This window comes from Coregonus clupeaformis, chromosome 30 (genome assembly GCF_020615455.1).
Source record: "Coregonus clupeaformis isolate EN_2021a chromosome 30, ASM2061545v1, whole genome shotgun sequence".
Lineage (NCBI taxonomy): Eukaryota > Metazoa > Chordata > Actinopteri > Salmoniformes > Salmonidae > Coregonus > Coregonus clupeaformis.
Genome location: NC_059221.1, coordinates 18497327 through 18513166, shown reverse-complemented (window position 1 = coordinate 18513166; position 15840 = coordinate 18497327). Strand labels below are relative to the sequence as shown.

Here is a 15840-nt window from a genome sequence, read left to right as displayed (position 1 = left end):
GGGATGTATTGTGAGAGGAAATGGTAGAATGATGTTTTATTGGGAATGATGTGTTGATCTGTGGCTGTCTGAAGGGTGGAATTGATGAGCGTTGAAATAAGTTAATACACAAATGTGAAGTGTAAATGTTTGAAGTCCTCGAATCAGGGGTGAGGGTGGAGATGGGATTATTTTATGTTTTGCTTTTCATTATTTATGTTTTGTATTTTGGCTTCATGCTGTGTGTGGTGTGTATGTGCTGGTCCTGGTAGTTATGGGTAGTTTCATGCTGTGAGCGGTGTGTATGTGCTGGTCCTGGTAGTTATGGGTAGTTTCATGCTGTGAGCGGTGTGTATGTGCTGGTCCTTGTAGTTATGGGTAGTTTCATGCTGTGAGCGGTGTGTATGTGCTGGTCCTGGTAGTTATGGGTAGTTTCATGCTGTGAGCGGTGTGTATGTGCTGGTCCTGGTAGTTATGGGTAGTTTCATGCTGTGAGCGGTGTGTATGTGCTGGTCCTGGTAGTTATGGGTAGTTTCATGCTGTGAGCGGTGTGTATGTGCTGGTCCTGGTAGTTATGGGTAGTTTCATGCTGTGAGTGGTGTGTATGTGCTGGTCCTGGTAGTTATGGGTAGTTTCATGCTGTGAGTGGTGTGTATGTGCTGGTCCTGGTAGGTGTGGGTAGTTTCATGCTGTGAGTAGTGTGTATGTACTGGTCCTGGTAGTTATGGGTAGTTTCATGCTGTGAGTGGTGTGTATGTGCTGGTCCTGGTAGTTATGGGTAGTTTCATGCTGTGAGTGGTGTGTATGTGCTGGTCCTGGTAGTTATGGGTTGTTTCATGCTGTGAGTGGTGTGTATGTGCTGGTCCTGGTAGTTATGGGTAGTTTCATGCTGTGAGTGGTGTGTTTGTGCTGGTCCTGGTAGTTATGGGTAGTTTCATGCTGTGAGTGGTGTGAATGTGCTGGTCCTGGTAGTTATGGGTAGTTTCATGCTGTGAGTGGTGTGTATGTGCTGGTCCTGGTAGTTATGGGTTGTTTCATGCTGTGAGTGGTGTGTATGTGCTGGTCCTGGTAGTTATGGGTAGTTTCATGCTGTGAGCGGTGTGTGTGTGCTGGTCCTGGTAGTTATGGGTAGTTTCATGCTGTGAGCGGTGTGTGTGTGCTGGTCCTGGTAGTTATGGGTAGTTTCATGCTGTGAGTGGTGTGTATGTGCTGGTCCTGGTAGTTATGGGTAGTTGCATGCTGTGAGTGGTGTGTGTGTGCTGGTCCTGGTAGTTATGGGTAGTTTCATGCTGTGAGCGGTGTGTGTGCTGGCACAACAACTGAGACATAAACTGAACAAGTTCCACAGACATGTGACTAACAGAAATTGAATAATGTGTACCTGAACAAAGGGGGGGTCAAAATCAAAAGTAACGGTCAGTATCTGGTGTGGCCACCAGCTGCATTAAGTACTGCAGTGCATCTCCTCCTCATGGACTGCACCAGATTTGCCAGTTCTTGCTGTGAGATGTTACCCCACTCTTCCACCAAGGCACCTGCAAGGTCCCGGACATTTCTGGGGGGGAATGGCCCTAGCCCTCACCCTCCGATCCAACAGGTCCCAGACGTGCTCAATGGGATTGAGATCCGGGCTCTTCGCTGGCCATGGCAGAACACTGACATTCCTGTCTTGCAGGAAATCACGAACAGAACGAGCAGTATGACTGGTGGCATTGTCATGCTGGAGGGTCATGTCAGGATGAGCCTGCAGGAAGGGTACCACATGAGGGAGGAGGATGTCTTCCCTGTAACACACAGCGTTGAGATTGCCTGCAATGACAACAAGCTCAGTCCGATGATGCTGTGACACACAGACCATGACGGACCCTCCACCTCCAAATCGATCCCCCTCCAGAGTACAGGCCTCGGTGTAATGCTCATTCCTTCGACGATAAACGCGAATCCAACCATCACCTCTGGTGAGACAAAACCGCGACTCGTCAGTGAAGAGCACTTTTTGCCAGTCCTGTCTGGTCCAGCGACGGTGGGTTTGTGCCCATAGGCGACATTGTTGCCGGTGATGTCTGGTGAGGACCTGCCTTATAACAGGCCTACAATGCCTCAGTCCAGCCTCTCTCAGCCTATTGCGGACAGTCTGAGCACTGATGGAGGGATTGTGCATTCCTGGTGTAACTCAGGCAGTTGTGGTCATCCTGTACCTGTCCCGCAGGTGTAATGTTCGGATGTACCGATCCTGTGCAGGTGTTGTTACACGTGGTCTGTCACTGTGAGGACGATCAGCTGTCCGTCCTGTCTCCCTGTTTCCCAAGCATGGGAAACAGTGTTTAAACCCTTTACAATGAAGATATGTGAAGTTACTTGGATTTTTACGAATTATCTTTGAAAGACAGCGTCCTGAAAAAGGGATGTTTCTTTTTTTGCTGAGTTTGCATACATTCTGTAGCCAGCGAACATTCTAAAAAAATTTAAGGTGACCCCAACAACATGGATGTAATCCTCCACATTTAACATTTATAGGTGTGAAGAAAATAAGCTAGCTTTATTTGAAGGGTACCTGCGTAAAATTCATAACCCATACAAAATACATTCATAGTCGTATAAGTGTGAATGACAGTTGTGCGTTGCTGCCTGTGTGTGTTTGGGCTGTAACCTTCCCCTCCTTTCTAATTACCTGCCCACCTGCCGGGTTCCTCTCATGGATCTTAGAATACATTAGCATTCACTTAGAAGAATGATACAATTCATTAATCATATAACGCTACCCATCGTTGCTTATTGTAATGTGCCACCGGCTTCACCTTACGGAGTTGTTGTGGGGGGAAACAGGAGAAAAACAACATTTAAGGAATATTAGATCAAATACTGTACAGTATATCACCTTTCTTTGTCTTGGTCTTTCTTCAAAATATATGCATTGGGGGAAGTGAGCATACACACACATTCACACACACACACACACACACAGTCCCTCTGCTGTCCTCTCCTCTGGGTGGGAGAACAGGCCTCATTGTGCTATCTGTCCTGCTGTGTTGAGTGACTGCAGCGTGTGCTGAGCTGGCCAACAGCTGCTCTGCTCTGATCCCCCTCTCCACCCCCTCCCTCCAACTCTCTGCCCTCCCTCCAACTCTCTGCCCTCCCTCCCTCCTCCTTTCTCCACCCCCTGCCATTCTCACCTTCACTGTACAGACCCACACTGGACAACAAATCAATGTTCTCTCTCTTTCTCTATCTAAACAGCTCTATTTATGTTTGTTTTGTGTGTCTGCCTTTGTTTCTCTCTTTGTATGATTTAGTATACTCTCTGACACTGCCTTGTCTGGTAACATTATTCCATTATCAGGGCCTCACTGCCCCCTGGCCAGACAGCTGTCTCCACATTGTAACTTTTTACGGCCTAGAAATGGATCTGCCTCAGTCAGTGAAAGTATAGAGTTTTGTGCGGAGAAAACTATTTTGATAGATGATACTGACACACATGATACAGTTGGAGCCGTGTGTGTACTGTAATCCAGAGAATGATTTATTACAACAATAATTATTTATTTATTTGGATCTCTGTATGTACTTCCTCCTCCTGCTCCTCTTCTTCCTCCTCCTTCTCCTCTTCTTCCTCCTCCTGCTCTTCTTCCTCCTCCTGCTCCTCTTCTTCCTCCTTCTCCTCTTCTTCTTCCTCCTTCTCCTCTTCTTCCTCCTCCTTCTCCTCTTCTTCCTCCTCCTTCTCCTCTTCTTCCTCCTCCTTCTCCTCTTCTTCCTCCTCCTGCTCCTCTTCTTCCTCCTCCTTCTCCTCTTCTTCCTCCTCCTTCTCCTCTTCTTCCTCCTCCTTCTCCTCCTCCTCCTCCTCCTTCTCCTCCACTCCTCTTCTCTCTTGGTGTGTGTGTGTATTAGTGGTCAGACTGTGCTGTGTGGACGGTGGTTTTACTGATGTGTCCAGCCTCCTGTGCTGTGTGGACGGTGGTGTTACTGATGTGTCCAGCCTCCTGTGCTGTGTGGACGGTGGTTTTACTGATGTGTCCAGCCTCCTGTGCTGTGTGGACGGTGGTGTTACTGATGTGTCCAGCCTCCTGTGCTGTGTGGACGGTGGTGTTACTGATGTGTCCAGCCTCCTGTGCTGTGTGGACGGTGGTGTTACTGATGTGTCCAGCCTCCTGTGCTGTGGGAACGGTGGTGTTACTGATGTGTCCAGCCTCCTGTGCAGTGTGAAACTCATTACAGCCTGCCACCTGTTTGTCCTGGAGCACTGGAGGCAGGAGGCGGGGGACTGACAGGGTTCATTTAACCCCCCCCCACATCCACACGTCCTGCCCATCTGAGCTCCCCTGTGTGTTTGTGTGTCTGTGTCTGTGTGTGTGTGTGTGTGTGTGTGTGTGTGTGTGTGTGTCTGTGTTTGTGTCTATGGGGGGTTAATGTAACAGGAGTGAGTGTGGAGACCCCTTCACACAGTACAGCCGCTATTGACGCCCCGACTTACGTGTCAATGGCTCCCTTTGTTTGCTGGGGGCCTCACTACAGAGCTAGGGGACAGCTGGGGAGCTATAGGGGCCCAGCCCCTGCCTCCTAACCCAGCCCCAGCATCTAACCCATCCCAGGGTGATAAAGCCATATACGAGGGCTGTGTTTGGGGAACACAGAGGCCTCTTAAAAGCACCAAATGGGGTGTTACTCTGCCCCTCCCTTCCAGTGGGCCCCCAGTCTCACACTGGCCATCGATCTGAACAGCGAGACAGAACGAGACAGGGCTGAATAGAGAGAGGTTGGCCTTGTCTGTCAGAGAGTGTTGATCTGCTATGTTTGATGCTTGGAAATAGAAGATACTGTAGTTGTAAAGATATTGTTGGAAGGATAATGGGGGAAGCCATGTTGCTAGTGACCATCATGTTGTTGACTTACCCTGGTTGTAAAGCTGACAGCTTCTCTGTATTCCCCCTGTGTCTCAGCATTCTCTCAATGTGTGTCCATCTGTTGTGTGGAGATATGCTCTACAGTATGTGGTCTTTGTGGACTGTGTATAGAAGGCTCCCCAGGTGCCAGGGGAGTTGCAGGTGTGAGTGGAGCTGGAGCTGTCCTCTGGGCCTGAGGTGAACAGACAGACATACAGGCCTCCCAGCTGGCAGACGGAGCACTGAAAGGCAGAGAGATATATGCCATGTTGAGGTAGCCTCAGAAAGGTAGAGGGAGGGACATGTGGCAGTAGAGCTAGCTAGACTCAGCATGTGGACCACACTGGAGGGACGTGACACTATGTGGCACCTCTGTGGCACCTCTGTGTGCTTTTCACCACCTGGACCAGGGCTGTCGTTACAGCAGAGTGTGTGTGTGTGTGTGTGTGTGTGTGTAGATGTAAATAGAAAGAGATGTTTGTTAGTGCAGATTAGTGGGTGAAAAGTTAGTTTACTTCTGCTTATTCAAATACTGAAGTGGCGATATGGAGCCAGTAGCCTAGTAATGGGAGGTTTCCACTTCCATTTGCGTTCACTGCTGTGTGTAGCGTGTGAATGAAAGTGTGTGCTTGGATGTTATGGTGGGGGTTTTGATTCCCAAAGCCAGTAATTAGAATGATTTAGTAAAGCAGGTCTAGTTAAGTGACTTGGTGATCCATTTAGTGGTGGAGCCATACCATGGTGGAACTCCCATGGCAGAGATAGGAGAGAGCATCGATCACACCTATTGACCTGCCTGGGCCGCGGCTCCAATGAATGCCATTACCAAACACACCAAGACATGGCCAGACATGGAAATAGAGCAATTTAAGTTAAGTAGTCAGGCTTGGAGAGGGAGGTCAGCTGAGTTTGACCCCTTGTGGGAGTGTGTTCATGGTTTACAGTTGAGTGAGTCATGTTTCAAGAATTGCAGCTGCTTTTCAGGATACATGATTTGTTTTTGGGCAGCATCCAGGGATGTATTGGTAGAAAAACAGTTGTCTGATGCAAACATAAGCGACACAAGGCAGTCTAGAGATTTCATGTTCTTCTTAGCAGCTGAGTTACACGCAGCTATTTAGGCAAACATATGAAACACAAGCAAGATACAAGCAGGCAGTCAAAATAGAGATGGAATGTTATTTTCTCATCATCATTGCAAACATTGACCTGTTATTCTTTCAGAAAGTCTCGCTACGATATGGCAGCATAACTATGAATATTATCATCACAAATAGGCAGTCTAAAGTAGCAGTTGATAAACAACATAAGGAATAATAGTGCGCCGGTCTCCTGGGCGATGCAAAACGAACTCACCCATTGTCACGCTCTGGTTAAGGGCTTGTAAGTAAGTATTTCACGGTAAGGTCTACACCTGTTGTATTCATCGCATGTGACAAATACAATTTGATTTGATGATTTGGTTACCGGTCCGGATACACACTTGGCTACCTAGAACGTTTGGCTGCCCAGAGGTGGAGCGGCTAGGGAGCCTACACATACCATACTTGCATGATCATTGAGAAGCGAAATAGCAGTTACTAGGGCCTGTGTGTGGTTGAAATGCAGATAGTTGTTTGCCCCAATGCAAAACTCAAGTAGGAGTTATTTGCATCTATCTATCATGCAGATAGCTGCGTGTCTAATCAGTGATTTAATGTTCTTTTTTCAGGAACTCTGGCTAGTGGCTACAATATGGCAGCAGCTATAAAGACAAGCCTACATCATCACACAAAACACTGATAGTTTTTGCTCCAATGCAATGTGTAGGGACTGTGTCCTGCTTGTGCCACTGCAATATCCGTTACAACAGACAGAGAAGGTTGTATAGCCTTCATAATATATGTTTGTTCAAATCGCCGCAGGCTTTTTATTTCAGCTGTTCAGAAATATGAGGCAGAGACATAGGCTTTACTACACCACCATAGTTCAGAAGAGGGTGAGTAAAGAGGGAAAGGTGAAGGGAGGTGGAGCGTGAGCAGCAGCAACATGTGTGTAAAATAACACATGCGCCACAGGAGGTTGGTGACACCTTAATTGGGGAGGACAGACACGTGGTAATGGCTGGAGCGGAATGAGTGGAAAGGTGTCAACAACGTTGATGCCATTCTATTCGCTCCGTTCCAGCCATTATTATGAGCCTTCCTCCCCTCAGCAGCCTCCACTGACATGCGCAGAACGTGATCCCTATTCACAGCGACGGCCTTGTTTTAATGGGTCAACAGTGTACAGTGAATGCAAAACATGAGTATTTCCATTTCTACTGTAGATGCTGAAAGGCTGATATGCAGGCTTCCCGTCTGCTACACAGTGGCTTTCTAAGTCATGTCTGACTTGTGATGTAACTTAAGATAGTAACTGTATGGTAACCCTGTTGTGTGTTCCTCTGTGTTTCTTTCAGGTGATGCAGATCCCTATAGAGTCATGTGATCAGTACGGGACGTGTGGAGAGTGCCTGAGCTCCGGTGACCCCCACTGCGGCTGGTGTGTCCTACACAACATGTGAGTATTCGCCACATAACCCCATCACAACCATCACACAACCACAACACAACCACCACACTTTCACCTCTCAACCCTCATCTCTCTATCCACTGTTCAGTGTGTCTACCTGGCTGCTGATTGGCTGACACAAAGCCTGCTGTTATCCTCAGTAACCTCTGCTCCCAGTGACACAGTTAGACAAAAATTACAACACACATTCTAGTCAGAGGTACATCAGCCTTCGGTTGCAAAGCAATTGATGGGATGGTTTATGACAGCCTGTGTACAATTAATGAAAGGCTACATAGACTAGCCTACTGTATTCATGGCTGAGTATGTGGTGCTTTTGAGTAACTACTGCCAGTCAGCTGTAGAACAGGTTCAGAGACAGGTGTCTGTCTTTGTCGTCTGGTGTTGAGTGGCAGTTGGCCTGCTCTGCTGTGATATGACTGAGGTCACTGAACTCTGCTTCACCAACCTATAGAGTCAGCGCAGCGCTCTGAACCATAGAAGCCATCAGTGACACCTGCTGGTGGCTGGCTCTTACTACAAAACCATTTACAACCCAAGGGAGAGTGAGTGAAAGAGTGAGTGAGAGAGAGAGAGAGAGAGAGAGAGCGAGAGAGAGGAAGAACAAGAGACAGATTGAAAGTGTTTGAGAGTGAGAGAGAGAAAGAGAGAGAGAAAGAGGGAGAGAGAGAGAGAGAGAGAGAGAGGATGAAAGAGAGACAAAGTGAGGACAAAAGAGAGACAAAGTGAGAGTGAGAAAGAGAGAGAGAGGAAGCAACCCTGGTAGACTGACTGTATTTCCAGATACGTGTCAGACTTACTTAGTGATGAAAGTGAATAAATGGAACTGAAGTGGTTGTAGTTAGATGGATTGAGGGGAGGAGTGGTACTATCTCTTTCTCTCTCTCTTCTTTTTATGCTATATTTGATGAATAGCCCTGGCTAAACACAACCCACACTCTGAAGAAGAAGCTATAGCTGAATATGTGTGTAGCTGCAATCATCATTCTCGTAATGGCGACCCCTACAAAGTGCACTTAAAGTAATTTGCATCACTCCATAGCTGGGACAGGACAAATAATTGCCTGGAGACAAGGTAATTGAGCATTTGCTCTCCTCCATGCAGGGATGCAGGCAGGGTGTTCTGGGGCGACTGTAACACCCTCTATTATTTTGGGTTAACATGCCTTCACTGAGAACATTTAGCAGGCCATTAACATTAGCCTCATGGGCTGAGTGGGCTCTGAATGTAATCACACTCATTCCTCTTTAGACTGGGTGCTGCTGATAGTCCTGTTCACGCTGAGTTGTGTAACTGTTTATCCTTGCTGAGATGATGCTGGGAGGGAGCTCAGCGTTGGATCTGTCGTAACCGGCCGCGACCAGGAGACCCATGGGGCGGTGCACAATTCGTCCAGGGTAGGGGAGGGAATGGCCGGCAGGGATGTAGCTCAGTTGGTAGAGCATGGCGTTTGCAACGCCAGGGTTGTGGGTTCGATTCCCACGGGGGGCCAGTATGAAAAATGTATGCACTCACTAACTGTAAGTTGCTCTGGATAAGAGCGTCTGCTAAATGACTAAAATGTAACTGAGAGGGCCGGACTCAGGAGCAGCTGTTTTTATGGTGTGTGTGTGTGAAGAGGACAGGCACTGGTATTACGTCAGATCACCATCTGCTGTCCAACACCACGGTGCCCTGCTCTGCCCTGCTCTGCCCTGCTCTGCCCTACTCTGCCCTACTCTGCTCCACGCTGCTGCATGTCTCTGGAGCTAATCCCACTCTCTCTTTGACCCAGAGCTAGAGGGGGTCACTCCCCTGTCAGCCCTGCTTGAACTACCATACAAAGACACAGCGGAGTGAAATGCTAAGATTTAGCCTGCTGGTATGGCAGAGGTCAGTAAGAGAGGACTCCATGAGCGTCATAATGTCGTTCAGTCTTATAATGCATGTTATGGGGCCTGTTGACCAGAAGAGGCTGTTGGTGCATGGTGGCCATAGCCAACAGGAGGCTCTGTAGATGAATGTATCTGCGTCCCCTGAAGCCTGCATCCTCCCTCCACCTCCTTCAACGAAATAGCATCTGAGTACTGTATGGCTCCATCCTCCACAGCTGTGACTGCCTGGCCACCATGGATGCCTTTTCCCTGAATCAATGTTGACTTAATGAAATTAGTATTCCTTCTTCTCTCCAATGTTTGCTCATTTTCCCCTGAAAGGGTTGGCACAGTGTCTGTCTGTGCCATGGGGCTAGGCTCAGCTAGGCTAGAGATGCATGTCTCTCTCTCTCTGTTTCTCTATCCCCTCCTCCCTCTCTCTCTCTTTCTCTTCTTCCTCTCTGGAATCAGCTCTCCCAGACACTCGAAATGGTTGGCTTGCCACATGTAAACACCCAGCGCTTTGATCACCCCCCCTCCCTCTCCCACAGCTGCCACAAACAATCTCTCTCTCCCTCTCTCTCTCTCTCCCTCCATCTCTTATTTTCTTCTCTTCCAAACACACTGTTTTTCCTGTAGCCTTTCTAGTATTTGTTCTGCCACCATTGAAGCGCTGCATGTTGAGGTGGGTAATTAGAAACATGGCAGCACATTAGCCAGCTCTGGTGATGAGGACAGACTAGAGAGGCAGGCAGGGCTGGCCAGGAGTGGAGTGGCATATCTTCTTTCTTTCTTTCTTTCTTTCTTTCTTTCTTCTATCCTCCCTTCTTTCTTCTACACTGGCCCGAGACTCCACATACAGTCCTTTAATTGCCAGCAGCTGCTACAGACAGTATGCACCCACTAAAAGCAACAAGAAGAGGGGGAAAAGAGAGAATGAAAGAATGAGAGAGAGAGAGCGTTTGATGCCGCATACTCAGGCCAACAAAGTGAGCAGTGTTTTGATTGCAGTTCAAAGGAAGCTCATCATCTCTTCAGCATTGACCGGCCCTGAATGGACCACCAGCAGTTGGTTAACTAGTGCCAGAGGGGGGGGGGGTAGACTAGTTGGAGGAGAATACATCAATGAGCATACAGTAACACAGCATTATGTAATATTTATGTAAGGCAGAGACAGGCCCATAGCCAGTCCATGGACCTCATTGGATGAGCCTTGTTTTCCTTAGTCCATCCATGGCTCTCATTGGCTGAGGCCTTGTTTTCTGACTCAGTCCATGAAGCTCATTGTTTTGCAGAGGCTTGTTTACATGGCGGCTGCAGTCTATTGAAGGATGAGGCCCTCTGCACAGCGTGACTCAGCCTTTGATGGGCAAAGGCACACACAGACACACACACACACGCTGTGGGCAGACACACACACAAACTACTGTCAGTGATGGGACGTTGTGGGCACACTGTCTATCTGCAGATATACCCCCTCAGTTAGCCCTACAGGGCTCCACAGAGCATCAGCTGTAGTGTAGGAGTTGGCACTCTCACTGCCCAACTGAAGTATTACCTGGGTGGAAGATGAATTTACAATATCTCTCTCTCTCTCTCTCTCTCTCCATCCATCTTTCCCTCCCTGTAACCCCTGTTCCTTCACCACCATAGCAGCCTGTGGAAATCGGAGCGGCATCCATCCACCACATCCACAAATCAATATGATTAGCGTAAACGCTGTCCAATGATTTGTTCAGCACTCTGGCAAGCCATCACCAAGCCCTCCGTCAGGTGTTTGGGACGCGGCCCAAATCTTTATTTCAGAGGAACTGATTTAGGACATGGTCCATGTTTAAACAGTGTTTCTTAAATTATAACACTGCTATTTCTAATCCTCTTGCCTGATCTACATTAGGTCTAATGAAACAGTCTATATTGCATTACTGCTAATTGGCAACAGTAGGGAGTTTAGCTAATGGCTACTGTCTTGGCCCATCATATGATTTGAATGGCAGTCCTATAGACTCCAGTAGCCTATGTGCAGTCCTACACACGGTACAGTAGCCCAGGTTTTCCCAAACTCGGTCCTGCCCCCGCACCCCGGGTGCACATTTTGTTTTTTGCCCTAGCACTACACCGCTGATTCAAATCATCAAAGCTTGATGATGAGTTGGTTATTTGAATCAGCTGTGTAGTGCTAGGGCAAAAAACAAAACATGCACCCAGGAGGGGCCCCAGGACCGAGTTTGGGAAACCCTGCAGTAGCCTTTCACAAATGAGTACTGAATGATCTCAAGCACAGAAAGCATAAAATGGCCACTTGTTTCCCAATGGCAACAACAATTAGGCAGGTAATGATAATGGCTGTATTGGGCCATTGAGGGTGTCTCTCTGTGTGTCTAATGGCCAGGTTAACACTGTGTTCTAGAGTCAGCACTAGGTGCTACTGACACTGCATCAATCTCCCTCCCAAATTAACTGCTAATGAGATATCGATCAACAACATACCCTACATATCAATAGAGCTATGTAACTATCGGAGACAGAGAGAGATACAGTACCGTTATTATTCATGATGATGGCATATTTACCTATCGCATTGTTATTACCATAGAGATGGGTTTGATATGGAAACCAGGCCAAGATCATGTCAGCGTTATCTTACGCCCAGTGTCCCCTCCCTCCCTCTGTCGTTTAATTTACAGCCAGATACATGGAGAAGGGTGGGGGGGATGAGGGGATCCAATTATTGTAATACTCATAAGCCAATTATTAATAAAGATTTGGTTCCTCTTTACTGGAGCCTGTTAGCGAGCCTGCCATTTCTCTCTCTCTCTCTCTCTCTCTCTCTCTCTCTCTACCCACCTCCCGCCCTCCTCTCTCTCTCGCTCCCTCACTTTCCCTCTATTTCTCCATCTATCGTCTCTCTTTCTCTCTTTCTCCATCTATCGTCTCTCTTTCTCCATCTATCGTCTCTCTCTCTCTCTCTCTCTTTCTCCATCTATCGTCTCTCTTTCTCCATCTATTGTCTCTCTTTCTCCATCTATCGTCTCTCTCTCTCTCTTTCTCCATCTATCGTCTCCCTCTCGCTCTCTTTCTCTCTCTTTCTCCATCTATCGTCTCTCTCTCTCTCTTTCTCCATCTATCGTCTCCCTCTCGCTCTCTCTCTCTCTCTTTCTCCATCTATTGTCTCTCTCTCTCTCTCTCTCTCTCTCTCTCTCTCTCTCTCTCTCTCTCTCTCTCTCTCTCTTTTCTCCATCTACAGTCGTGGTCAAAAGTTTTGAGAATGACACAAACATTAATTTTCACAAAGTCTGCTGCCTCAGTTTTTATGATGGCAATTTGCATATACTCCAGAATGTCATGAAGAGTGATCGAAGAATTGCAATTAATTGCAAAGTCCCTCTTTGCCATGAAAATGAACTTAATCCCCAAAAAACATTTCCACTGCATTTCAGCCCTGCCACAAAAGGACCAGCTGCCATCATGTCAGTGATTCTCTCGTTAAAACAGGTGAGAGTGTTGACGAGGACAAGGCTGGAGATCACTCTGTCATGCTGATTGAGTTAGAATAACAGACTGGAAGCATTAAAAGGAGGGTGGTGCTTGAAATCATTGTTCTTCCTCTGTTAACCATGGTTGCCTGCAAGGAAACACGTGCCGTCATCATTGTTTTGCACAAAAAGGGCTTCACAGGCAAGGACATTGCTGCTAGTAAGATTGCACCTAAATCAACCATTTATCGGATCATCAAGAACTTCAAGGAGAGATGTTCAATTGTTGTGAAGAAGGCGTCAGGGCGCCCAAGAAAGTCCAGCATGTGCCAGGACCATCTCCTAAAGTTGATTCAGCTGCTGGATCGGGGCACCACCAGTGCAGCGCTTGCTCAGGAATGGCAGCAGGCAGGTGTGAGTGCATCTGCACACACATTGAGGCGAAGACTTTTGGAGGATGGCCTGGTGTCAAGAAGGGCAGCAAAGAAGCCACTTCTCTCCAGGAAAAACATCAGGGACAGACTGATATTCTGCAAAAGGTACAGGGATTGGACTGCTGAGGACTGGGGTAAAGTCATTTTCTCTGATGAATCCTACCATCAGTCCTGTGTCATGCCAACAGTAAAGCATCCTGAGACCATTCATGTGTGGGGTTGCTTCTCAGCCAAGGGAGTGGGCTCACTCACAATTTTGCCTAAGAACACAGCCTTGAATAAAGAATGGTACCAACAAATCCTCCGAGAGCAACTTCTCCCAACCATCCAAGAACAGTTTGGTGACGACCAATGCCTTTTCCAGCATGATGGAGCACCTTGCCATTAGGCAAAAGTGATATCTAAGTGGCTCGGGGAACAAAACATCGACATTTTGGGTCCATGGCCAGGAAACTCCCCAGACCTTAGTCCCATTGAGAACTTGTGGTCGATCCTCAAGAGGCAGGTGGACAAACAAAACCCCACAAACTCCAAGCATTGATTATGCAAGAATGGGCTGCCATCAGTCAGAATGTGGCCCAGAAGTTAATTGACAGCATGCCAGGGCGGATTGCAGAGGTCTTGAAAAAGAAGGGTCAACACTGCAAATATTGACTCTTTGCATAAACTTAATGTAATTGTCAATAAAAGCCTTTGACACTTATGGAATGCTTGTAATTATACTTCAGTTTACCATAGTAACATCTGACAAAAATATCTCATAACACTGAAGCAACGAACTTTGTGAAGACCAATACTTGTGTCATTCTCAAAACTTTTGACCACGACTGTATTGTCTCTCGCTCTCTCTTTCTCAATCTATCGTCTCTCTCTTTCTCCATCTATCGTCTCTCTCTCTTTCTCATCTATCGTCTCTCTCTCTCTCTTTCTCCATCGTCTCTCTCTCTCATTCTCCATGTATCGTCTCTCTCTTTCTCCATCTATCGTCTCTCTCTCTCTCTCTTTCTCATCTATCGTCTCTCTCTCTTTGTCCATCTATCGTCTCTCTCTCTCTCTTTCTCCATCTATCGTCTCTCTCTCTTTGTCCATCTATCGTCTCTCTCTCTCTCTCTCTCTCTCTCTCTCTCTCTCTCTCTCTCTCTCTCTCCCATCTATTGCCTCTCTCTTTCTCCATCTATCGTCTCTCTCTCTCTCTTTCTCCATCTATTGTCTCTATTTCTCCATCTATCGTCTCTCTCTTTCTCCATCTATCGTCTCTCTCTCTTTCTCCATCTATCGTCTCTCTCTCTCTCTCTCTCTCTCTCTCTCTCTCTCTCTCTCTCTCTCTCTCTCTCTCTCTCTCTCTCTCTCTCTCTCTCTCTCTCTCTCTCTCTCCTCTCTCTCTCTCTCGTTCCCCTTCTCATGATGTTCATCCCTGACAGCACACACTAGGTGTAGAGCTATGGCCTCTGGATGAACTATCCTCTTCGTCTCTATTCTCTTCTCTCCTATCTATCCTCTCTGACACAGAGACCACACAAGCCCTTTTTGTGCCTCAGAAATGCATCACCTTTAGCAGTATAAAACATCCCCGGTTTCTTTGTGCTGTTGTTGTTGTTGTTGTTTTGTGGTGTGACACTACAGAAGCCACAGTGCCCGAGGAACCTCACAAGACAATACCTTCCTGACCTCAGTGTTGAACTCAGGAGTGTTGTTCTGTTCTGGTCAGACCTGAACACAACCCTCTGTGCAGCACGAGTCAGCCTGAATAGCTAAACATCTCCGCTGCAGTTAGGCTCTTTGAACAGCTCTCTTCCCCCTCTCTTCCCCCTCTCTTTCTCTCCCGCCGCCTCAATTTGAATGGATATTCATGCACATCAGGGAGGAAGCAGCAAAACACTTAATTGGCACAAATATCTGGGTGTTCTGGGGGGAAATGAACATGTAGCTCAGCCCAGCAGCACAGCACAGGGCTGTTCTCAGTAATCACTCTTCATTCAAGATGGCAGTGTGATGTGATCTGAGCGCATTGGGAGTTGTACGCATTTTGTCTGCCTCTATACATACATATTTACATTGACATGTGTAGCAGTCGAGACAGTCCCCAAGCAGGTGTCCATCCAAGCAGTTGAGGCAGACAAGGAGGAGACAGCCCATCATGTAACATAACATATGATGATGTAGACCTACTTAGTCTTTGGATGGTGGATCTGTTGCTATTTTAAAACACCATTAAATATTCACTATACATACAGTATCTATATCTCCCTCCTTCTCCATCCATTCATTCCCATTCACTTTCATCAGATTTTATTCATCTTAACTCTTCCCTCCTCTTCTATGGTTCCGGTTGTTCTTTGTCCAATAACAGTTAAGGAAGGCGGGAAAGGGAGAGAACGTAGGGCTGGTACAATTACCGTATAACCGTGTTACCGACAGTTATGGATGAAGACCTTCATGAAAAGAAAATAACCGCCATAACTGTTTAAAATATATATGTGACCGACCACCTTGATTCGGTCGTATATAGCACAATTTGAAATTGTGTTTTTTACGCTGGATAAAAGTAGAGACTCAGAGCTACACAATAGTACATCATACACTGCAGTTTAGGAACAATGGGAAAGTAAATTTGCTTTGAAAGTTGATAAACTTGTAACCCCACTTTTGAGAAAATGGCCCTTGAAT

General features: G+C 47.1%; 1 protein-coding gene across 1 annotated transcript in view; it reads left to right on the top strand.

Moving 5' to 3' along the window:
• LOC121545737 (plexin-A2-like) overlaps positions 1–15840 on the top strand; it is a 294265-nt gene that overhangs the window by 166731 nt on the left and 111694 nt on the right. The window contains exon 5 of the mRNA XM_041856524.1: positions 7297–7397. Within this exon, the coding sequence (XP_041712458.1) occupies positions 7297–7397 (101 nt within the window). The remainder of the gene's footprint in view (positions 1–7296; positions 7398–15840) is intronic.